The following is a 26,839-nucleotide window of genomic DNA, read 5'->3' on the forward strand; positions in this document are numbered from 1 at the left end:
TTCTTCTAAGAGCTACAACAAATGCTATAAATTCAGTATTCAGAAGACACCAAACATAATGGTTTCAGACATAAAGAGTGAAAAAAACCGCTAGTGCGACCCTCTGATTAAACTACTTTGATAGCAGCAGTAATTTTGAGGAAGGGGAGGAAAATCCACAGAGCATCAAGGGAGCAGCTGGACTTTTGTTAATAATTTACAATAGGAATGAGAGTAGATGAGAGATGTCCATTTTCATTATCATATCTTTCTTAATCTGGGGTATCACATCCCTAAATGTTTCCTTATTAATGGTTTTAATTAATAATAGCTATTATTAAAAGTAAAATTATACATATATTCCTTAATAATCCCTTTGCTCAAAATTCCATTTACTGGTCATAGGTATTTTATTAGCTTTATGAAATAAATCAAAAAGGATGCAGGTGCTCTTTCTCATATAGAACTAAAAAAAAACCCCAAAACAAAAAGAACAAACCCAACTTATAATGTTAACTCCTACAGCCACTGCATTCAACAAAGAATACCTCCTTCTCATAATACAAATACGGAGCTTACTAAAGAGAAAAGAGCTCCTGATCAGCTGTCTCTATATCCTTCATTACTAAATATCCTAGCACATCAAGACTATGACTTCCTTTACCTGCTCTTTGTTATTACTGTTCAATAGACCAGGCTTCTTTTTCTTTTTTATAGGACTTGTTGATGCATCTTGTGGGGAGTGGCCATTGGAGGAATGTGGAGGGCTGGGAAACTTCCTTTTTTGTGCCGCGCGTTCAGCAGAGCCAGGATCTGCAACAGACACAAACAATAAAATTTAAGAGTTCATAAACCAATTCCTAAATTATTCAATGAAAAAAACATTCAATCAAAGTTATGGTTTGTCATTCACACTCCTTCACTGAACAGACTAAAAATTCTCAACTGCCTTTTACCCAGTCACTCACAAAACTGGAAGCAGAGTGTTGGCTATGCAATGCTACACCTCCTGTTAAGTAAATTCTCTACAGTCATTCAGATTAAGATTAAACATTTTTTCTTTCCCCAGGGAACTCTGCCTATTCATTTCATCTTAAATTTTAGTATCTTTAAAAATATATCAACAATTAAATTCTGTAGTTTAGCAGAGCACTGTTCCATGCTAATTTATCCCCTTTAAAAGCAAAAAAACCAACATTAACAATTCCTGACAGCTTCAGCTCACATATTTAGGAACCTAAGCAACAGAAGTTAAAACATGGTAAGCGATGAGGTCAGACTTTCGTTTTCTTGTATTTAAATAAATCTACTGATATGTTAATAGAAAAACTGGAATTGTCCTATACTCTGAAAATGAATATGCTACCTCAAATATTCAGCCATTTGTAGTACCTGCTTATTGGACTGTAAAAAAGATAACATTAAGATCACATGACTCCCACTCAAGTAGTAACTTCTGACAGCTAGACAGAGTAACAAACAGAAAGTAAAGTAACTTTCCAATGTCCCTCACAGTCAGAGCTCTCACCCACATTCACCAAGCAACAAACTGAAGCGTTTCATTATGTCACAGCTTCCATCTATGCTAGAAGTTACTATTTGTTACTAGGTAACAAAGCTGGCAGAAGGAAACATGTGCTTGTGTCTCAGTTGCTCGAAGTCATAATTCGGCATCTCAGTGTAAACTTACCAGGGGGCTTAAACGTACACACGCCAGATTTAGGTAGCCCTGGTGTGCGCATATATTGCCTTCTGCTGTTTGGTCAAAGGAGCAACACTCTCTAGCAGAGAGGCAGGCAGATAGCTGGATTTGTCTACATCTTAAATCACCATGGTTACAGTTCTCAGAGCTCATCTGCCACATCTCTAGGCAGCGCATCTATTACTGAGTTTCAGAATCCCAATTAAGAGCAACTGCTCTTAACCACCAGATCAAGTTCCTGAACAGCTCATGCTACAGAAGCTCACTTTCAAGTGGCTCTGAACTGCATTTTATGAAACATGCACAGGATTTAAGAAAATTAGAAGGAAATTGAGACACGGCTCTATTAGTTTGTCCCAATGAACATCTATTATGTTGATCTTCACATCCACTTCACTCCTCCAATTATGCTAAACATTTTGAGTTCTTCAAAGATTTTGAATCCATCTTTATTTTTATTTGGTCACTGCTTTGTCTTCATTACAATACTTGGGAGGAATTATTGACAGGCTTAGAAGACTTAATACACTTAAAAAAGGCTCTGACAAGCCTATCAGAAATATCCTAGGCAAAAATATGAGCATTTGCAACTTCATTTCCTCAGAACAAAATTTAAATGATTCCTAATAAATATGGAAAGTTCAGCACAATTACAAAGAACTTACTGACATTTTCCAAAAGAAACAAGTATCCAATCAGCTGTAAAAGACAATCAGAGATCAGTGAAACAATCTTGACAAAACACAAGTGAAAACTGTTCAACAGACTTCTAAATCTGTTTAACTTTTCCTTAAACTTGTCATACATACTAATTAAAATGACAGATAAGACCCTAGGGTGGCAGAAGTCATCACTAACATAAAGTGAAACAACTGACTCTTCCCCAAAGTCATTCTCAGATTTTCAGTCCCCTACTCACTTGTGCTATTGCAAATGTTTTCATGGCTGTGCAGTGAACAAGTGATGAATAAATCTGTCTGAAAAGCAACTTTCTTCCAAGTAATTTTTTCCATGATTCACTGCACAGCCACACAAATGCTCATAATGGCATCAGTGAAGAAGTTATGCTGGACAGGAACAAGCAGCAAATAGGAGAAATGACGCTTTAGAGAGTAACACCATTTTGAAGGTTTTTGTCAAACTGTCACCGAAATTGGGAGTAAAACTCCTTAACACCAATGTAGTATTAAGAAGCAGGTGTTCTCTTTATTACATCCCTGGTAACAAAACTACACTTTTGATAGCTGTTATAAAGAAGTCAAAATCGATCAAATTGCCGGTTGCCATGATTCTATATATCCTCTCTCCTGGCTCTTCCTTACAGGGCTCACTGGACCAAAGCCTCAGTTGTAACAGGTGGCCAAGTCACCAAAACTCATTGAAACACTTCACCTAACGGATCCAATGAGCATCAGAGCTAGCAGAACAACAGACTAACTGTATCAGTGTCTCAGGGGGTCTAAGAATGCATGTCTATTATCAATAGTTCTAAATTCACTATAAAAAGGTCCACTGAAAACTACTGAAAATTTCCTATTTTGAAAAATACTGAAAATGACGGAACTAGACCATTTCACCTAGGCAGCGGACAAACGTCTTTTCTCCACAAATGCCTCCCAACCAGACTTTAACTATTTATTGAATGAGGTAATTTTGTTGAGCTACAAGATAGTCCCCGGCTTTCTTCCATCCTCTCAAAAAGCACCTACTGTAACTTTATTACAAAACCTCCACAGATGCCAAAATGCTGCAATACAGTGTTGAATATATGCAGACAATATAGATAATATTTTTCATAATTCTTTGTATCTTACTTTAAGTTATCCCCAAATGACAAAATGACATTACCCCCACCAGCATTATCCATTTATCCCTGTGCAAGGGAGATACACATACATTCTCCACCCACAAGGCCAAAAACTGAATTATACTTTTGTCAGCTTAACCATATCAGGCAGTTAACATTCCCAGCCTTCTACCCCACCTGTAGCAGATGTCTTGGAACTGCAGGAGTTTTTAGCCCAGCCCAGCTGAAAACTGAGGCAGTTCAGATGCTCGTTTAGAAGAGAATTAGACATCTGCCTCAGAAGCAGCAACGCTCACTAGAGGAGCTGGCAGATGGTTTGAGGACATAACATTTCAGGCATCTGATTTTAATCCACTGCCATATGTTTGTCAGGGCCCTCTGTTAGCAGGCCAGATTAGTTGAATCCCATCTCCTCCTAGATTTCATTCCTCTTGGATAGCATATGTTCCCCACTGCCTGTATTAATCCCTAGTACCTTCAGGAGTCTTTACAGAGGTACCTGAATTTGAACAGCTGTCACCCTAGTTTGCCTGTATAGCCATTAGCAAGAGAGCATGGCAGAGCAGGCAGAGCATGATTTACATCTTCAGGATCTCCAGACTTACCTCCTACTGTATTGGCAGTTAAGGGCAAGCACGCTCCCAACTTAGGTGCTTCAGTCAGGAAACTGAGGTTATGCAGACTGAATACAGGTCTGTGAGTTTATACCTATGAACCTGTACCAGTGCAAGAGGAAAAGCTTGGAGTGGCTTGTCAGAACAAATCCAATATAACTCCCTTCTACAACAGAGCAAAAGCCTATATAGCAAAGCCACAGATATCGAATAATGTGTCCCCTGACACTTTCTCTTTAGACATTCTTAAGAGTGAGCAAGAAAAACACAGTTTAGCTGAAAACTGTACTCAGAATAGTTTTCTTTCAAACTGAAAAGTTACACTGACTAGCATTCAAAAGTAAGGTAATACGTTACATGGCATCAATCTTAGAGGGTCTGTAGGCACAAAGAAGAACTGGATTAGATTTCTACATGATTTCTGCATTTTGTACATACGTGGAGGGGAAATTGTCAATAAGAAGTAGAAAATTGTCTGGAATAATCATCTGCACAAATGGAGATAAGATCAACAACCTGAGCACATTTCTCTAATTAAAAAAATGATTTGGGACAATAGGAGAGCATGAATTGACTATAAAAGAGTGATTTTGTTCTGTTGTGAAAAAGGGCAAACAACACTGTGATGTAAAAATAAGAGTGATAAATATGATGTAATTTTAATGTTATCCTTGAAATGCTTGCTTATATGTTTAGATTTATTGAAAATAATATATCATTTGTTTAAACAGTCAGAGTGAGTGGAAAAAACGAAGCAATGTCGATCTCCTACAGACACTCATGAAGCCACACAGTTACTAACATAGCAAAAGTTTGAAAAAATAGGCTTAATAAAATGAAGCATCTAATTCTATTCATGATGCAAGCTCAAGAAGTAATCTAAAAGGATATTTCTAGATTAACTGTATTTTAAGAACATAGGCAATTCACATGAATGGGAGCAAATACGTAGAAAGATAGAAAAGGTGTAGCGCAAGAACTTCCTTTTGTGCAAGAAGCTGTACTGGTCCACACTGAACTGTGAAAACACCAATCTTACCTATTACAGCTAGTAACACGCTCTTTTCAGAGGGGACCAAATGCATGAAAGATATAATTGTTACCTAATCAGCTGCGAACAACAGCATTTTTTTAGTTCCTGGAACTTTTAACTTTTTCTCTCCCCAAAAATATAGGTCTGCACAGAAAACAGCAGTGATTTTGATTTCTTTCTATGCAATTCTAGGGAAGATTTAGTGCTATATGATGACTTCTGATTGATCAAAAGCATGGTAACATACATCCAGCTAATGACTGAGCATCAAAAAATGATAAATATGAAAAACATCACTGATGTTTCAGAAAGCCACATGAAAAAAGATAAAACTAAGAGAGGGGGGAGAAATTTAGGAGTGTTTGTCCATCTTCAATTTTTTTCATCCAAAATTGCTGCACCAGGTTAACTAAATCTGTAATTTTGACAATACTAGGAAAAGTGCCTGCCACTAGAGTTAGGTAGGCAGAGCTATTTCAGCAGTGTCACCTAGTAGAAATGTAGTGTTGGCCATCAGAAACTTTTCTGATGACACAAATTATAAAATCTGAAAACTTTTCATGTCATAAAGTATCTTTGACACTAAGAAACGATTTTTTCCTCCCCCCTCTCCCTTACTACACTTGTAGCTAAGATCTAGAATCAGCTATAATCTGTCACATCTAGCCTGAATTAACTCAAAACATTCTGTCTGAGACCATTACTGTTACTTGAATGACTTGTTTCAATTTAAATGAATCTGGCTCCTAGACCTTTAAGGCCAAAATTTAGATTGATTTGAAAACACAAAGTATTGTCAGATAAGGTACGTCACCTATAAGTGTGAAAAATATAATGTCTGTGCCCTTCCTCACTGAAACTATTATGCCAACAAGAATCCTAATATAGACACAACCACGCTGACAGAAGACTCACTTTTTCAGCTTAGCTAATCATGTACAGAAGGTGGCAGAAGAACTCCTTTGGCTGGCATATGCTTCATATATTCCTAGAGAGCTGAGCCAACAGAGCTATACTGGAAGAAACATTTTAGCATCTGTGTCAGCTAAACCAAAACCTGCCACTTAACCAAAGTGATCAAACTGAAAACCAAAACAAGTTCTGGATTTTACTTTCTCCTCAAATTGAAACAGAGGTTATTCAGCATAGGAACCGTTTGAATTCAGTGTGATCAGCAAAAACAGCACCATGCTGTATCTTTTCTCTACTTTCCATCACCACGTGGCACAGAACAGCATGTACATTATAAGTCTTTGTTTCTTCCCTATAATCTGCAGTCCTCAAGAGGGACTTTCTGCATGTTCCTAAGTGAAGTCATAACTAAAATACTCTTACTGTGAAGTGACCATGCCTTTAATCCCCATTTTCCCAAAGCAGAGATCTGCAGAATTGTCTCTCTCTACTGCAAATAGCATCCTGAAAGTACTTGCAGAACCCTGTTAGCCTCAGTCTCTCTCCTGCAAATCCCTCACCATAACTTGCTGAACAGACTTGAGCATTTCTTTCCTGACTGTACAAATGCAGGCACAGCATAACCCAAGAGGGTAACAGGAGAGTGCTGCTGGACTTTTCTGCCCTTCGATTTCCATTTCTTACTCACAGCCACAAAACTGCCACCAGTGCAGCACAGCAATTTCCTTTCAGCTCTTCAGCCTCAGATTGTGCGGATTACAAAAAAGCTGCTGCGACACTGCACATGGTGCCTCAGCTCTGGTAGGAAAAAAGAAAATGGGATGTAAAGATTCAGTCCTTCACCACTGGCCTGCCTCCATAATATGACCTTTCTCTTGTTTAAATGCTCTTCTTCCCTACATTAACTAATTCAGGGTCAGGTTAACAAACTGTTACTGGCTAAACCAGAACAGAACTGTGATTCAGTCACAGCTGAATCCAAACTGAAAAAAGTACCAATTCAATAGCAATTAAACCAAAGTAATAATGATCATACAGACATATGTGCTTAGTTAACTGGTTTTAAAATCTACTTGCATTCAATCAGTGTAATTTTCTTGTGTGGCTGAAACCTGAGAATACTAGGGATTTTCAGATATACTAGTGGTGATTCATAGACAACACATGAAAACAAACCTGAAATATGTATTTATTTCAAATGGCAAATTATTGGAATGTACAGAAATTTTCTTGAGGCAATGTAAAAAGTCACTGAAAAAAATTAAGGAACAGAAAGTAAAATGGCAAACAAAGTGCAGTCATTTTCTACCAGACTTCGTTGTGGTAATTGAATAGGCTAATTCCTTTAACTATCACTGTATGTTGCCACCTTACCGATCTGTGAGGGACCTCATCATATGAACAATCTCTAAATCAGTTCAGTTAAAATGAGAACAATAACATCCACTGAGTTGAGTTACAGTTTCCAATTCTAATTAAAATAAAGAATGCTCAAGTTCCATTTTTCTGAGAATTTCTTTCAACAGCAACACCCAGTTAAGCAACCTCAGCCTCTCATTCCTCCCTGGCTCTTCCAATTGCGCTAGCAGAGTTTGTGGAGTTGTGCTGTGAATCAGATCAAGAAATTTATCCATATTAAAATAACCTGTGGGGAGGAAAGATAATTTGTAACATGGATCATCAGTTCCCCAGTGCAGTTCATTTTAATATTTTTTACTTTTATAAAGTGAAACAAATCCAAGAGGAAAGAATGAAAAAGACCATCCAGTATCTTGGTGATTAGGATACTTACTTTGGAGGTGGATTCAAGTTTCTGCTCAAAAAGGAACATCAAGAATTTATGTCTCTCTTACATGTCAAGCAAGTATTTTAGAAAACGTGTTTAATGAGAAAGCATGGTCTCCTTTTGGAGAGTGGCTCACCTGTGCCACTTCAGTTGATTGTCAATCAGCACATATCCCTGCAATCTCTACTGCTGCTTCTAAAAAAGTTCCTGTCATATACTGGGCAAGTCAACCTGAACCAAACTTCTCACAAATGGGGACCAATTGTACACCCACCATCCCTAACTGAAAACATGAGGTCTGACTTGCAGTTACTGAGCGCTCAGAAAAATGTTAATATGAAATGAAATGTCCTGTGTATTAAATGAAGGGCATTACTGAAAAATAATAAAATGATCATTTCATTAAAGATTATATGATAAACCAATTGTACAATTGAATTAGTTTGCCAAGCAATCTTGCTATACATATTTCTTGATTTTTTGAGTACGCAATTTTGCCATAACATTATTTTAAAATTGTGTTTCCACTGCAAGTGAAAAAATAGACACTTCAAATAACCTTTTAAATTCTCATTAAAAACTAGTTTACTATCAATTGCTCTGCAATGTTGCCAAGGTTGTCTAAGCACTTACAAGTGCTCTCTCAAACCATCCACTGGGGAACGACAAGCTAACCTGAGCTTCATGTAAAGTTTGAAATCATTGTTTCCACGTGCCATCATGTGACTAAAGGATCAGTAACTACTGCTCCCATGAGACAGAATAGAACACACTTAAATCCTAAATCAACTTCATCTTCACACTTTACGACTATTTTAAAAGTCCAATTTCCTATCATGTTAATCCAGTTTTTAAGCAGATAAACTATGATAATGACATAATACAAGGAAATCAAGCCTATAAAAAACAAAAAAAAATATGTTTATGCTGTATCTCTGAGATCTCATCTTTCTGCATTGTATGGTCCATAAGACCATGACCATATCTTCTACATTCTATACACTGCCAAGTACTGTACTGTAAGCATTCAATAACAATGTTCCCTAATAAATAATTGAGAAGCTCATTTATCTCAATAGAAGCAGGTACCAACTCAGAAAATGCCTAAAAGTAAAATTTCTCTTGCTTCTTCCATGATACTCAAATGTAATTCTTTCTGTAAGCAAGTAACACCAGCGTGACATACCGTAAGAGAACACAGCATAAACTGCTCCGTATTGAAGATTTATTAACAATAATATATACCTTTATTTCCAAATGCAGATACACACAGTGTGCAAGTTAAAAAAAAAAAATAATAATTGACTATTCCAGGAATCATTATGTTGCTGCTTTTTTTTTTAATTTAAGAACTTGTTAAAGCTAAATGCAATCCAAATTAATCCAGACTAAAACCAAAATCTATTGGTGTCCACATATGGATTTCTATGTATCTAACTGAAACACCATAATTACACTTGCATTAGTTTCTCTTCCATTAAGGCCTTAGCTAATGAGAGCTCAAATCCACAGCAAGTTACAGAGAACTAAGTTAAGGCTTCAGGGTACCCCTCTACAGATGCACCTTCTTCCCTTTTCCTTCCTTTAGCACTGCTATTTGTTCAACCAGGAAGCAACATGGCTTAGATAACTGACATGGCCAAAAAACCAAAACCATCAAAATCTGATTTCTTTTCAACTGAATCAGCATGCCAACAAGTCACAAAATATCAGTGCCAGTATAAAGGAAAAGGACAGAAACATGTGGCTGATACGAAGGAGAGCAGAAGCTGACCTAACTCAGCTATATTGCCTTACGACTTATGCCCTCAGTGCAATGGATAACAAGACAGTTAGACAAAAGCCTGGGTAAATCAGTCTTATTATACATCATGATTTTCAAATTCAATCTTGCAAAAGATCAAGCAAACTTTTGTTTCCCCAAAAGTGTGGAAATTGCAGGAAAAAAGCTTTTTGTTGTAGTAAAGAATTACTCTCTTTGTGATTTAATATGGAAGAAAACAAATTTGACACTTCAAAATAAAGCACTGAGAATCAAAGTGTCTATCTTAACTTTATCAAATCTGCTATAATTCCGTGAGGAATATTAGTTATTTAAATTCTTTATCTAATTTTCTTACATCTCAAATACTACTGCTTTAAAAAATGTGCTGTTTTAAAGTGGTAGTATCTACTGTTTATAGAACAAAAACATTTCTCTGCTGGAAATTTTCAGAGTCAAAAGAAGGAAACCCAGAAACATGTTTGTTTAAACAGGCTGGGGCGGGAAAAGGCTTCTCAATATGAGTGGTGATAAAGATGGTAAAATTAACAGTCATTTGTTTTCCAGGTGCCAGAGACAACATCATGTTTTTTTCAATGGAATTGTTATTTTAATCTTCCAGGAAGGATAACAGACATCTGTAAACTGAGCCTGAGCTAGTTACATCAATAAAAATTTTCTGTGGTCTAAGTAGGTCTTTGGTGTTTTAATGCAAGGGTGTCAAGAATGCAAAATTCTGATTTAGGTTTCCAATTAGAAACCTAGACAATTTTTTTATATATGTTTGACATTTGGCAAAAGCATTACTGTAACAGACCTTGTCCAAGCCTACTCCCAACGTTCATTCCTAATCCCATGCTTTTATTATGATGACTTGTGCCAGCACTTGGTAAACCAAATCAGGAAACTAAATTAGACCAAATGTAACTGAACAAGAAAACAAAAAATTCATGAAGTCAGTTTACCAAAGAGTTCACTTCATGGCTGGAAGAAACAGCTGGACTAGCATAAAAGAGAAGGCAGCATGAGCATAGGAATCAGTAGCCAAGGGTGAATAAAGACTGCTTAAGCAGTCATTGCCCCACAGAAATGTAGGCTGAACTATGCTCTTATAAAAAAACAAGAAAAAGAAGCAGAAAACTGCCTTCCACCTAGACTCTCATTTCTCCCTTCCTTCCTACCCCTTAAAAGATCCTGAACTGTACATATTTTACATGGCGTGGGGGAAAATTGATGAAGAATTCTGAGAGAGAAAGGGTCAACACTAACTCCAGTGTCAGTAACATTACAGTCTGATTTGATAAAACAGGCTTCAATTAATAACGTGCATCGATTCCAGAACTGTGAGGTCTCCCAGTTATATTAATTTATTATCCAGAATGATTGCTAACAGATTTATGATCTTTCAAACCCATTACCTGTTATACTATAACAAGCTCTATTATCTTAAAAAAAAAAACCAAACATAGATAAATCTGTCAGAAACTGTATTCAAACTCTGAAGCATTTTATACTCATGCCAGAATATTAAAATATGATGCAGTTGCAACCACCAAAGCCTAGTTTACACTCAAGGAACATCAGCTGATGTAATTAACCCAATCTAGTTGTTTAATATAATAAATAACTGAAGTAAGCCATAGTTGTGTAAATCCTGATGAACTCCTACATTACAGTTTTGCACAAGTACAAAAAAACACCATTACATGTTTCTACAATGTAGGACTTTGGAAGATACAGAATAGGAAGCACTTCCCAGCCTCTTCCAATACAAGAGAAATAAGCTGTTTATAAACTACACTCCAGCTTTAGGGAGACTTACTGCCCCAAGGCGCTCTTGAAGACCCCCTGTCGTTTATTAAGTAACAAGGCCTCTTCGTTAGAGACAAAAGCCTCAGGCTGTACTACTTTTCACTGGAGCATTCTCAAATTACATTTCACATTGGAGTGAGAATCTCATCTCTGTGTGATTAAATACTTGGTATCACTGCACAGAAAACTGATACACAGTGTACTATTATGAAATTGTTACAAAATATGTAATTTATTCGGGGAATCCCATTTCGCAAGTCATTTTGCATTCACATTCAAAATATCTGAAGAGACATACAACCATTTATCGCTGTGACAAACCCCTAAGACCAAAACCTTCAACACAAACTTGCAGCAATGTCCAAGTTGTACAAGTCAAATTCTCACCATCAAGTAGCGGTGTCTCAGTATATGGTTTTATGATACAGCTAAAACCATCTAATGACTAGCTGTCACTGACAGGGGTAAGTCTGCTCCCAGCAATGATGTCTATCCAATTCCTTAGTAATCTAGTTCAGGGAGCTAGGCAGGTAGAAAACTGCTTATACACACAAGTCCTTAACCAGCTCAAAATAGGACTGGGTAAGCACCAGCATAGCTGCAAAGGGAGCATGAGGAATGTATGGCTAAGGATGGGAAGTAGAGAGTGAAAAAGCTCCTTTTTAGTGACAACTTGTCACTAGACAGGCAAATAGTTATGGTAATGGCTGAAATCCATGAAACCTACATGGAAGTCCATCTTCCACCAGAGCTAACTGCTGTCAGCAGGTAACTAGATAAACTGGCAGAAAACTAACCTAACAAAAATAATCTTCCAAGTTAATAGGCTGAGAAAGCTCAGTGAAGAGTCTACTGTTCTCTAAAAGCGAACAAGTGGAAGTGAAGACAGAACTGCATTAGCCAAAAAATAAAGCTGGTTAGGATGTGTAACCACAACCTGGAAATGCTCAGAAAGTTCTCCAGAAAGCCTTGAAAGCCCCATCTTGACATATTTATTAAACAAGGTTAAAAGGAAGTCCACAGGGCTGGAACAGAAGCATAGCATGATGCTTCTGTCAGACTCACTGATATATCATATGCAGATGACTAAATATTATAATAATCTATCCATGGCCTTTCTTCTTTGCTAAATAGCTATCACCTGCTGACTATGTTCTGTGTTTTCAGATTCCTTATATTCTCTTTAAGACATCATTTCTCATTTCCAGTTCTCAGATTCTTTATGCCTTCTTATTTCGATCAAAAATAGTGTGACCGCAAGGCGGGCAAGAGAGGGTCAGATACCGGTGGAGAGAGACACTCAAGATTCATAAGGGGTTAAACAGGATAGATTTAATAAAGGACTTGCACTACAGACTGCACAGGGAGCCGTGGGAACTGCGAGGAGTTCGCCGATGGGAGGCTGCTGGAGGTACAGGTCGGATGCACAGGCTGGACCCGCTGACAGGACTTCCCCCGTTGTTCATAAGGGCCCCTTAAATCTACTAGAACTGTTTCCTTATCTCAGCTGTGCTAACCTTGAGTTGCTACTGCCCGGGAAGCAGCTAGATGTTGTTGACAAAATGGAATATGCATGCCTGGCCCTGATGGGAATTTGGTCAGTGTGTAGTTTCACACATTGGGCCTGCCACCACACACTCTACCAGTCACTGACTCCTCACCAGATCTTCCGCAGGTGTTCTCACTACAACTAGCATAATTCAAAATCTTATCTTGAGTAATGTTGCATATCTACAGCTTAAGCAGATCTAAATCAGAACTGCTATGGTAACTTGCCTTCCCCTCTTCCCTTTCCCACCCCACCAGATGTCTGTCCCCACAGCTTTTTGCAGACAGGTGCTTCTGCGCAATCACACGATTAAACAGTTCATGATGCAGACAAAAACTAATACTAAAAAAAGTGACCAATTTTCAACTAATCAGCTTCTTGATACAGCTTACTATGAGGCAGCAAAAGCGTCAGTGCCAGCATAGGAAAGAGGTAAAAATATGTACCTGGAGATGAGGGTGTAGAATTGCATAGCTCTCACCTATTGCTATAGAATCACTCTTATATAGCACATTCTAGAGCATAAGAGGCCTTAGCTATGGTTTTAAGCTCCAGCTTCATTACACCTCAACTGATATAAATGCTGGCTGCCAAAGCTCTACACTTCCTGCACCCAACTGGTATGTTCCTGCCTTCTCTCTTACAGCAACTCTGGCAGTCTACCAAGCCATTTCAGCACCCTAAGTTAATAGAAAACTATTCACTTTTTATGGTTTGGTTAGTTTCCTGCCAGCTTAGCTATGGAAGGAAGCGGAGAAACCTGCAGCATCCAGCAGTTTGACCAGCTTAGGCTGCTTTGAAACCACCACCTTACTTAAACCAATTCAAAAGGCTACATTGACACCCTTATTATAGATCAAACAATGCACATTTCAGCTTAACTTAAATTGAGTTGGAACTGATTTATATCAATTAAAGTTAAGCTGCTTATACCAAAACAAGAATGTTCATGACGAGGTCTGCATCAGGTTAATTGATTTTGAAGCACTTTAATTCATTTTGGCACAACTTTCTTTAGATGGGACCTCACATATCCGTATGAACAAACTATTACTAAGCAAGTTAGGCTATGAACTTGCAGCAGATCAGCTTTTTCATGACAAGTGTGAAGTTATACAATGTCACTGATTTATTTCCTGCACAGGCTTCTCAGACCACCAAAAAACCCAAACAAACCAAGCAGAGCTGTATGCTTCCCTTAAAGGTTTGTCTATATAGGGTCAATTTCCTCATATACATCCTTTCTAAAAAAGCAAAATTCTGAACAAGCTTAATGTTACAAGAGGAAACAGAGTTTCCCATCAAACAGGTTTAGAACCTTGTTGCACTTTTTCTGCCTTATATATTGTATAACAACTGTTTCAAAATTCTGTTTTTAACTTTTGTACTGCAGTAGCACTGTACTGAACTAACAGAGAAACTTACCTCAATCCAAGTTACAGAACCCCAGAGAGATTCATTTTAGTTGGCCTATAATGTGAACAACTCTTGCATTAAGCAGATGACATTTCTGATCAACTATCATTCCCTTTTATTTTATACGCAAAACTACACATTCAACTAGTATAAAGTTCTACCACAAATTCATAAATTAGAGTAGGAATACAATAAAAAAAAAAGATGGCTTAAAGGTAAGTCTCAAGATTTCTTTACAATGTACATCATTTCTTCACTGACAAAAAACATACCTGATAGTGCCTGAGTTGGTTTGTTGTTGTTTTTGCCCCAAAGATGGTGCTGACACGGGTTTTCCCCGACATACATGTCAAGTTTAACAAACCAATTAAAATAAATCAGTAGCTAGTTAAATAAACATCAATTCCATTATTATCATTCCATTAATTCCACTTCTGTTAAGCTTTATCTTTACCATGGTGGTACTTGTCCGACAAAGACCTAAACTAACTAGCACTAAATCTAAACTAGCACTGTGGTGATTCTGCCTTTCTCTTCCAAAGCACTTCCCTTTCAATTGCTACCAGGGCTTGCCTATAAGCTGGTTCAGGGAGCTCTGCTGACAGTATAAAAACATGAGTCATTTTCTGTCAAACTGACTCACCAAGGGATCGGATGAGCACCAGAACCAAACCAAAAGCAGCAGCAAGATCACATGGTTGAGAGTAGGGGTGGGAAGATGAAAGACTGACCCTTTTAATGACAATGAGGTATTAAAACAGCTCAGTGTCTTGGGAAAATTCATCTTAACTCCACAAAAAAAAGCAAAAAGTCTCCTGTGGGCTTAATTCATTGAAACAGTTCACCTTGAGGTCAGACCAGCACTAGAACTGATGCAAGGGAATTGCAATCTGTTGTATGGATCATACATCTGCTTCTGAGCGCAGTAAAGCAACAGTGCTAAAATGCAGCCATCTATACAAATAGCTATCATATTCATAAATGATTTTTAGATACAGAATATCTCAGTGGGACATAAGCAATAAGTTAGCTCACTTGATACATGTGAAACTCTTATTAGTACTTACATCTGGGCCAAAGTCTTTCTAAAGTTAACTGATGGTGAGATTTCATGGACAGCTAAATGAACCTAATGATCCCCTTTGTCTCCTTCATCGGGTTCTGGTACTCATCAAACTCTTTCATGGACAAACTGGTCACTAAAGCAGCCAAAGGATGTTTCCCTTTTTAAGTTGGTTAGAAGGTTCAAGTTGCTGGGATCTGACAAGCGTCACAGAGGAAGTGGTGGGAGTACAAAGCTGGGAGCAGGGAGGACCAAAAATCCCCCCTTTAGCAGCAATCATTAAAGCAACAAAAAAGCAGTTAATTTTCTGCTGGCTTAATAAACTGAAACATGGAGACAAGTAAACATCCAAAGCAGCAGAGGGATGGAGACTAATAAACAAGACTGACATACAGAGGAGGGAGAAAAGGACAAGAAGAAGGGGGCCACAAGGAGCAAGTACATCTCTTTTGATCATCTAACTGTCTTCTAACCATGCCACGAGAAAAGGATCAAGCAAATTGCTGTCCATCAGCACAGACAGGACCTAAATGTAATTTTATAACCATGTTGTCTATCCAAACTCCTTAATTAGAATAGTTGACTGCAGATGACCTGTGCCATGCTTTCAAGAAAATTAAATCTACACAGTTAGAGTTAACAAGACTATGATCTCTGTAGTAGAAATGTGAAGAATAAGTGAGTATGTGCCAGAATTTAAGCAGAATGGTATTACTCCTTACCATGGTTTTACAGAAATGGCTTTTCAGGTAAACTGAGCCACAAAGTCCAGTACAATGGGGAATGGAAAGACAGCTGGTTGCCAATTACAATTAATTGAGGTAGACATTATTAGGCATAAGTATTCTGGCTGAATGGCATTTCTGTCCCCCAACTCCAAAAGAGAGTGGGATTATCTACATTGATAGAAGCATTAGGCTTTCTTTGTACTGAGAGAGAACAGCATTTGCCTATAGTAATTCAATCATATGGAAAACCCCAGAAACCAGAGGGATGGAGATTCTCAGTCCCCTAGAATTCCAACAACTTTAGTTCATGTCAGGATAACAGAATGAACCCATGACAGTCCTTGAAATAAGTACTGCTCAATGGACCATTTTAGTGGAAACAGAAATATTAATGTTCTTGTTTGTTCTTAGGGTAATTAGGACTAGTTACTATAGGAAATGCCACCTTGTTATTATTACTTTCTCCTACATTGCAAGTTTAGAAGTACTTCAAAGGAAACCAGTATCAGTGAGATGATATAAGAGGTTGACATTTTTTCAGACACATAACCAAAGTTTGTTATTCATAAACCAGAAATAACAATGTAGTGGGGGATTGGGGGGAATTGCAAAATATAATAAAAACTAAGCAAAAATTTAAAAACTTATTAAGATATAATATTGTTTTCCATTAACTAGGTCAGTAGCCATTATAAAAAATACAAATCTTTACTCCAGATTAACTTCATAGCAGATTATACAGTTTCACTATCCTGCTTTACACATAGTCTTCTGTGTTGTAGAATGTAGATGACATATTCCTCCTCACTCACCTTTGGATCGAGTAGAGATATCCATCCCCTCCACCACCTCCTGCTCTGCCTTTATTTCCTCTTCAGCCAAGCTGCAAGAATTAAAAGAATGAATTAGAGGAGTGTTGGACTGTATTATTCCCGTGTCCAAATTCATATATAGAAGTTGAAAATAACATTGTCAAACACAACTGTGTTAAGATATTTGTGATGAAAGCAAAGATCTCTTAATTGCCAGAGTTTACACTGATCAAAACATGTAGGGAAACAGTCCTGGTCCACATGCATGCTGCATGCTACCTGTTACAAAGGTAACATTTTCATAATAAAGAACATGTACTGAAGATTAAGACAAACAGAACTTCTCTTTCTCATAATTCATAATGTAAGGCCTCCATAAACTGTGTGGACAGATTCCTGATAATGTTCAAATGCTCACCAGCATCAGTGAACAAATTAGCAGAAGGAATGATTTATCAAAACAGAACAACTTGCAAAATTAGTACCTAACATGCAATTTCAAAAACTCTTAAATAAATAATTTCAAGCATTTTGAAACTAGACTGTATAACAGAAAAACAAATATTTATGATTTATTGGCAGTACAACTACACCAACTATTATCTAAAGAATAAAAAGAATAGAGTTGTTATCATTCAACCATCTAATCTTATACAGCCAGTTTTATTTTATTCCAGGTAGGATTAAACAACAATTAGATGGCAAACTATATCTGACTTGCTGATATTCTACTTTCTGCCAGTGATGCCAATCAAGAAAATAACACACTGTATTTTGCTAGTTCAGTAACTCTGGGGAAGGAAGGTAGAATGGAGAGGAAAAAGAACTAGAATAAGTATTGGGTTAACAATTTTTGAGATTTGACTATTATAGATGAAAGATAAAGAAAACGTGGGGTTGAAGCAAGCCCAAATTCAAAATTATAGACAAATGCAGTTATGGTGTCTGAAGCAGGTATCACCGCTGTCCATTAATACTACAAGAGCAAAACAGCCAAACAGGATGTAGACCTTTTCCTCAGAAGTGACAATTTACTGCCTAGTTTGTTAATGTAAGTTTTCACAGATACCACTTACATTAATATGGTAGACTGTGAACTATTGCTGCTTTGTGGCAGACAGATTCCATTCAGCCATCTCAGCTGTAGGGACAGATATTTCTAGCACAGGGGCAAAGAGAACAGCTAGAGACCTCTGCTTTAGCCGCTGTGGTTATATCTGCCTGAGACAGTTAATCAAGGCTCTGAAACAACACCGAGGACTTGGTCATACTTAAAACAGAAAAACTCTCCAGGTGGACAAACAGTTTATATTAGCAAGAGTTTTGTATAAGTTAAAATAGTTCCCTAAACAAAGTAAAACTTACCAGCAGAAAGACTTTTGACTGGTATTTGTCAAAACTACTTTTAATCAGCTATCAACTACCAGGGGGGTTAGGTTGAAATTGCTTTCATATTTCTAAACAGGACAGTTATGCCAGCAAAATGTTTAAACATAAGTGAACCAAGTTCAATGTATGGAAGACCCAAAGCTGAGAAGGCCCATCAATTCTGGAAAACTTTATTCTATACTTCTCATTCATATGTATCAATAATTTACAAATTAAGCTGTTTAAAGCCATGAAACAATGAAGAGAAATTCTAGTCTACTAGTATCCAATCTCCCAGTTTGTGGCCATGCAGTTTATTCCAGGAAGAAGGAAAGGCACCCACGTGACCAGAATGCTGGTAAATGCATAGCATAGTTGACCATATTACAAGGCTCCCCAATTTACAATGCATGGGCAGATCAATTATACTTGCACATTCGTTACACCCTTTCCCAGAGGGCCTCTAGCAAAGAGAACCTGGCAGTGTATTGCAGACACCAAACACTTCATGCACCACTTGTCTCTGCCCATTCTCTTTCCAATGGGTCCTAAGCAATGGGAAAGGATGGGCTTACAGGATGGGTTGATTGTTCTCTTCCCATGGTACCTTGGTTTTTTTCTCTCCCTCCCCCTTTAAAACCCAATTTCAATATTATCACCAAACTGTAACAAAAACTATTAAAAAATCAACTTGTAAGTATGTAACAATACAAACTAATTCTATCGACAATGAAGTAAGCTAGCTGTATGCATTACCTGCTTTTAAAATATAGATCCAGGTTCAGCCACAGATTACAACATACAAGCCATTACAAGACTGTTTGAAGTCTCAGGATTGTTTTACACAGGTTGCTTCTAAGAGGAATGGACTTCCCAACCCCTGACTTTATGTTCCAAAAAATCAAATGTTAATTTTAACTGAATGAGTTCTGTGATTAGCTCACTGTGCAGCTGCATGAGCAGTAGTGCCATACAGAAAAGAGGAAATGGGAGCGCACTGCCTGTGGGGAAGGGGGGAGAGAGGAAAGAGAAATACCCTTTTGGCAGCAGCTCACACTTAAGTTTCGTTAAATCAATCATGACATTCCAGACTCATCCAAATGTATCAGGTGGTATTTTGTTCAGCTCACCAAACCTTAGCGGAAGGTGATACAAGAGACAAGAAGGATACATTAGTTGCTACAAGTCAGTATTAAGCGGCACAGAGCTGTGCAAGAGTCCTGGCTGAGAAACGTGTATGGCAGATCTATACAGCAACATAGTAGCAGAAATTGTTTGTACATCCCAGACTGAAGTAGCACGGGGTGTTACATAGCTGACCCAGGACACTCTGCACCTGAGGCCCCAAATCTAGCACAGGGGGAATACTACAGGTCAGGACTCCTACACATTAGCTACAGTATGTAAGGTTTTTTCAGCTCTAAATCTGTTTCTCCCCATCTAAGTTAGGAAATTCAACCAGCTCCTTCATCACCTTCTAAAGCGTTCTTTCAATATATCTATAAAGACAAAAAAAAGCTTCAAAAATAGTTCCAAGATAACAAAATATCTTAACTTGACACTTCTCTGATGTATCATATAAAAGTCAGACATATGTGAGGTCTGAAGACAGCTTCTCCAAAGATGTTAAGTTTAAAAGAACAATAAAAAATGCATTCACCATTAGACACAAATGTTCTTGATTTCTGTTACCGATGGTGGTACACATATCCTGTACAAACATATGCACCTCTCTGCTTCACCCATAACTAAACCAAAAATCAACAAATACCTGCTATATTAGGAATACCGAGCCTTAGAGAACAGATTGCATCTAGATTTTCTCTGCTACAAGTCATCTCACTCAATTGTTTAAGGGCACAGACTGTGTCCTTAGAAAATTACTGAGATTATTCTGAAAAATTCAAAATGTTGTAGAGGGAGAGGAGTTAAATAAATGTATTAAACACTGTTATAAAAGATATTTAAAACTCATGCTGACCCTCAGAAGCATCTCCCATTGTTTTATGTGCTGTAATGTATTATGACTTGCACAACATGACATTGTTTGAATGGGGGCAGCGATGACTATAGTGGTAATCTTAAAGACTGAAGTTTATAAATAAAGGCTAGCAATTCAGAGCAAGTTTACACTAACTTTTCTAAAGCTGAAAGATCTCTTCACCTTTGCACCTTCCACCAATATGAGTAATATTCTGAAAATGCTTTAAACATCACAAACTTCCGACCCCAGAAATTTCATTACCAAAAGATTTCAAGTGAAATAATTCAAGAAAAACAGGTCCTTAATGACAGCTTACTATTACCCACAACAAAATAAAAAGAAAATTAAAAAGAGCATCAAAATAAGTGCAAACATCTACTTCTACGGAAACAGTAACTGTTTGCTCAAGTAGACCATTCTAAAGAGTTGCATTTGGAAGAGATTTCATTTTTGCAGGACTGAGAGCTGTTCTTTCAGTCAGGATGCATTACTATTATGCATGTGTATTATGAATGTGATGCCCTGAGGTTGCGGATCAGAAACAATACTGGTATATACTCAATTAAGTGCCTAGCTGAGCTTGTATCATTCTGAGAGCTACTCTTATTTCCTTATTAAAATTAATGAACACAGAGGAACATATTTTAAGAAAATAATTGAAATTTAAGCTTTGCCAGTTTCACTGTCAATTGACTAGAACACACATTAATCATTTAAAACTTCCCATACTCATATTGACAAGGCTTACTAAAAAAAAAAATGAAATTTTGTTTCTTAATATTAAAACTAACTTGTTTCACACAAATTATTTTAACATGTCTGAATGAGGGGAGATGGGGTGCAGATTATTCTTTTGAGGGATTTTGGGGGACAAAAAGAAAAAAAAAAATAAGGATGACAAACATACAGGGTTCATTGATCCTTAGCTAAAAAATGCAAAAGGAACTTATCTGCATGATATTTAAAACATGTTCTTTATTACACTAAAAAGAGCTTTTTTTAATGAAATTCAGTTTTTCAAATTTCAGAGCAATAAATAAAATACTGACTTTTCTATTTAGGAAAATCATTCCTGCAGTAGTAGTACTTACCTGAAAAAATGTACATACACAAAAATATTTAAGACTGCTCTAATCTATATTAACTAAGAGCAATTAAAAGTTGCAGATGAACTACTGCACCTTGACATTTAACCAAGAAAAACTGACAGATATGGAAAACCACTCAAAACAGCCAATGCCCACATACACGGACTAGATCTACATATGGGAATAAACATATTAATTTAAATTCAAGAACTATATATTTATGGAATTATTTTTTTCCTTTTAATTAACATAAAACAAAACAAAAAACACTGATTTAAGACTATAAGCACTAAAACTGAATTTCATCCTTAAGATAATTCCTGTCTCTCCCACATCACATTTGTGAGTAGCAAATATAAATAATGATTTCAAAAAACTGCATTCAATAAAAAATTGAAAAAAATATTTGCATGCCATTGCTGAATAAATAGCAGCTTTGTATAAGCACTCACCTATAACAGTCTCTTACTCATCGGTAGCTATGCTATTTATGCAGGATTCTTAAAATGGCGTCTGACAGCACTGCACTGCCTCATTCCTGTACTGTAGCTAAAATGGTAGCAGTTTATTCAATAACAGTATCTCTTGTTTAAACAGCAGTGCTATATTCGAAGCAAGCATCTAAATATCAGAAATGGTAAAGTATGACAAAAGGACACCTGACATCCAAATGTTTAACTAAAAAGGCACAAGACAGGGAGTTTTGTGAAGTCACAGGTTACTAAGGAAATCGCTCAATTTTAGATTCACTCTCCGGTTTGAGTCTCTCATATTTTATGTTTCCTTTTGCAGAATCCCCTGCAAAATGCTCAATTTGTATTATGCATTTAACATACACAAAATGCTTGTTCAGCTATATACATACAGTAATGTTTAAGCTAGCCACTTCTGACAAAATGCAAAGCAAAAAAAAAATTTTTTTTTTTAATTTAAAGACCACTTAGATTCTTTTTAAACTTTATTCTTATTCAGTGTACATTTAAACTAGCTCCACAAAATAGAAAATCAGGGGAGGGAGGGAAACCTTTGGTGACACACAGTCCTCTGTAGGCTATCAACTATAGAGCTGAGGCCCAGGCAAGGCAACCAGAATAGTTAAAGATTTCAGAACCTAACAACTTAATTTGAGAATAATCATGTTTGAAAACAAAGGTTTATACTGGCTATATTAAGGATATTAACATCCTGTTATAACATGGCTTTAATCCCACAGTATGAAACCCAGGTACCATGACAACTGGCAATAAAGGGTTAAGCTCCAAATGACAGACAACTTCTATCAAATAAATAAAATTCAGTTTCTATGCAGCTATTTCTAAGTTAGACTTTAACCCATGAATACAAGACATATTTGTTAATAAATATGGGGAAAAAAAAAGTTCTAAACCCATTTTAAAGGGCCAAGCTAGATGGCCTACTACAATGGTTTTCAATTTGTGGTTTGCAGACCCCTCAAAGTCCATAGACTACTTCTAATGGGTTTGCAAACAATAATTAAGTAAATCAAATCTATTCTAATTGGCTTAAATTCACTAGAGTGGGATTCAAATGCCCATGGGAAAAATGTTAGGGATCCACAAATAACAAAAGTTGAAAACTGCTGGCCTAGTGAACAGTACTACATTCTATTTGGACAAAGGTTTATGTCCAACCTTCAAGATATTTAAGGGATTCAAATTAATACCTTGAATTCCAGACTGGGAGGAGGGGATCTTTTACGAAGATTTATCACCCCTTAGCCAATTACATTGGAGCTGCACTATTACTATGGAAAATTGACCATGACCTATTACTTTTCAGCTATTGGATCCACATGGCCAATACACTTGAAAACAAAGAAAAAAAAAATCAAGAAAAACTGATATCCCACAATGGGAGACAGCTCAGGAAGAAGAGACAAATGAAGTTTGTGGACACTAATATAGAGATAAAAATCTGTATACCAATTTCTGATTTTTGAACATGAAGTCCCTTTCAGTATATGCCTCTTTAGTTTCAGTTTAGGTTTTTGCAAACATTTCAATATTCCTGCCTGATTGGGGGGGGGAGGGGGAGGGAAATGTCACACTTGGAGTGGTTTATACTCTGCACTTTTTTCATTCTCAGTATGTTAAGTAGTGTCATTTGCTTAAAAAGTCACTCAGTTTTTCCCTAGCACTATTTAGCTTCCAACTAAAACAGTTTGTCTGCAAAGAATGAAAGAGGCATGTAGCTTTTAAAAAGCCACTGTTTTCATTGTAATTTATAATCCAGATCACTCCTTTGTTTTTCCCCCACTGCATTCTTTGTCCAGCTAATTACAAAAGTAACTGGATGTTGGCACTAAATAATAATGGCTAATCATATTCATCCTGGGCAATTCAAATTCCTCTTTAGTAGCCAGAAAATTTAAAGTGCAATTATACGATTAACTCCTAGTTACATTAGAATAATGGCCATTTACTATAAACTGAATAAACCTCAGCTACATTGCTTCATACATGTTCTGTTTAATTGTGATATTAACAAGACCCAGCCCTGTAAAATCTTGGGTAGAAAGAATACGTGCTCTTTTCTTCCCCTGTGTCTATCACTTAAACAAAACCCCACATTCTATCTGTCCTGAACAGCAGAAAAACAGCACAGAGTGCGTCTTATTATGCAATCTATGAAAGTGAGTGATAACATCATACCTTGACAAAGCACCAAAAATATATGAAATTCTTCAGCTTGGCTGAATTTGCTTTACTTAGATGGAACAAAGATGGTAGAAACTTCCAGAAGGCCTTTCTCAGTCTTGCCACTGCAATTGTCAATCTTTAACCTACCCTCTGCTTCTATTGGCTCAAGCACTCCATGGAGCAGCGCGATTGGGCTGATCTGTAAAACAACACTGCTGTCTCTACCTTGCCTCGGACATCTTGCTGCAATGCAGACATTTATTTTTTGTGAACTATAAAAGAATTATATTTGAGTGATTAAAAATAGTGAACTTTAACAGACTCACGATGCTACGTTTCATTACATGCACAAGGGCAGCTTATACAAATATGCTTCACTGTCAGCAATGCGTCTGGAGGTGCAGATTTGAAACAGATCCTAGTTTAACAAAACCTGTGGGAGCCATTTTAATACAAGCTTTTTGATTGCAGATCACTTACTCCTGCTTCCTCATATTAAACAAATATAATGTTGTGCAATATTTAAGACTCAAAGCAAACTGCTAATGTGTATGAACTACTGCTATGGAAATTATGTCCAAATGTAATTTCTGTTTTTAGCAATTGAAGAACAAAAACCAGAATAACTTCCTAGCTGTGTTAGCACCTTTCTCTATGCTGAAAAATGCAATAAAGGTGCATACAAAACTCCTATCACATGAAACTCAGGGGTACAATCCAGCAGTGTTTTAGATTGCGAACTGAACAAGGCATTCTTATCATCTAATCCTTTGGGGTGGGGGGGGGTGGGGGGGTGGAAAGAAGAAAAGTGAGATATTCAGAGAAATATATTCATCCTGGCAAACTAGTAACCAGAGGTATATGGCTAGGTTACAGAATGTTATCAAATACATGGCAACCTTCTATAAAAGTTAGCAAGTATCAGTGCCTAGTAACTGTCATTTGCAAAGCCACCTTAGATCAAAGTTCTTTCTTAAAATCATGAATGCATGTGGACTACTAAAAACTATGCAAAAATTACATTAAAAGCACCAAAGAGCATCCCTGCTCTGCTTTCATAACTGTATTGGTGTTCAGTGAAAAGCGTTTTGTTAAAACAAGCATGCAAGTGTTGCAATTAAAATGTCAATAAAGGGCACAAAACGTTTAAAATTAGTTATAAATCAAGCAAGTTTATCTGATATTATATTTTGTATACTATCAAAAACACATGCTCATTAAGCATTATTTACTTAACTGTTTAAGGTCATTTCATTGCTGAGTACTAGCACATTCATCACACCTCAAAAGCCTAAGGAACGACCAAACTGTGCTCTACCCTACAAGCATGGTAATTAAGGATCTATGAACAAAGAGTAAGTAGAATATTTTTCACTGGCCTTAGGTAAACAGGAAGTATAAGCTTCAAACTTTAGAAGCAAATTATCAAAAAAACAGTGCATTCAAATTAGAGCAGTTTACATGAACAAGTCCCTTAAAATGGATGCTAAACAAATCTCCTGAATTTTTATATGACTAACCACTAACGTTACTTCACCTACTGCACTAACTGACCCACTAAAAACAAAATGTTTGGAAAACTATTAAAAATGTTCAGAGAGTAGCATGCTGCTTACTTACCAACTGTTCAAGCACCCATCTCATTTTTCCAGTTAAGAAGATACAACAGGCTGGCAGATTTGGGAATTGATCAAAAAGGAATTCTTTGAAATAATTACGCAGCATTAAACCAAAAGTTAAAAAAAAGGCAAAAAACAAGAACGAACAACATGTACTACTGTCATGAACCACACATGATTTTATATCCTCTGGACTCCACAACACAGAACTGTGGCTGGTACAGTGTAAAACAAAAAGGCACAGATAAAAGGTACATTAGTTTATTTGAACTATGTAAAAGAAGAAAGCTAACAGTTCAAAAACATTTTCCATAAAGAATCAGATTTGTAAACAGATGTATTGCTGCATTTTATTGAGCAGCAACCTATTTCCAAAATCTGCAGCATAAAAACTCCCTTTTAAAGGAACAAAATATTAACCATACATTGTCCCTCAGAAAGAGAAACACATTGTATTAATTATTCCTGCAAGAAAAAAAGTTCAAAAATCATTTTAAGTTAAGATAAGCTGCATAAAAAACATGATGCAACAGCACACCACCACCTAGGCCCAATATCTACAATCTGCCATTAGCACTTTTTGCTGATGTCTAGGTTTTTAAAAATCCCATATTTTCTCAGAGATAACATATCTTAGCTGTTCCATTCACTGTTTAGAAAGGTAAACTTGCCTGTTCTTCTGTCTGCCATTATCCCTGCTTGACTCCCTGTAGGGCAGTTAAATGCATCTGCTCCCTAGCTTCCATTTTCTCTTCAGCAGGCATGTGACACAACAGACAATAGTGCTGGCAAACTGCTCAGAGAGAGAAAGCTTCTTTGGAATACCAGGATCTTGATAAACTCTAAAAACACCATCCTCCTGTGAAGAAGTAGGTATGCCAAGGTTTTGCCAGTCTGCAAAATAAAGCTGTGGCTAATGGCTACTAACCATGTGACCCAAGAAAGCAAATTTAAACAGTTTCAACTTAATAAAGTGCTGTGGTGTGAGTTTTGCACAACAAATCACAGAGAATCACACTCTCAACCCACAACTCATAGGTCTTAGAGAAAAAAAAATGTAAAAAGTAAGGCTTACCTCTGTGGATGCATTGTTAACACAGTGTTATGTCAATACTTATAAAACATGGAGGACAGGCTCTCAGTAC

General features: G+C 36.9%; 1 protein-coding gene across 4 annotated transcripts in view; it reads right to left on the minus strand.

Moving 5' to 3' along the window:
* Nucleotides 1–26,839, minus strand: part of ZMYND8 (zinc finger MYND-type containing 8) — a 68,362-nt gene extending 41,523 nt beyond the window's left edge. For all 4 annotated transcript variants that reach the window (XR_001295339.2, XR_010886042.1, XM_013961820.2 and 1 more), the window contains exons 1-3: nt 26,770–26,839; nt 16,976–17,046; nt 644–792 (exon numbers count right to left, since the gene is read on the minus strand). Coding sequence is in view for 2 of the 4 variants with exons in the window: in XM_013961820.2 (XP_013817274.1) it covers nt 644–792; nt 16,976–17,046; nt 26,770–26,783 (234 nt within the window). In the remaining 2 variants the exon portion in view is untranslated. The remainder of the gene's footprint in view (nt 1–643; nt 793–16,975; nt 17,047–26,769) is intronic.

Source organism: Apteryx mantelli, chromosome 18, assembly GCF_036417845.1.
Source record: "Apteryx mantelli isolate bAptMan1 chromosome 18, bAptMan1.hap1, whole genome shotgun sequence".
Taxonomy (NCBI): Eukaryota; Metazoa; Chordata; class Aves; order Apterygiformes; family Apterygidae; genus Apteryx; species Apteryx mantelli.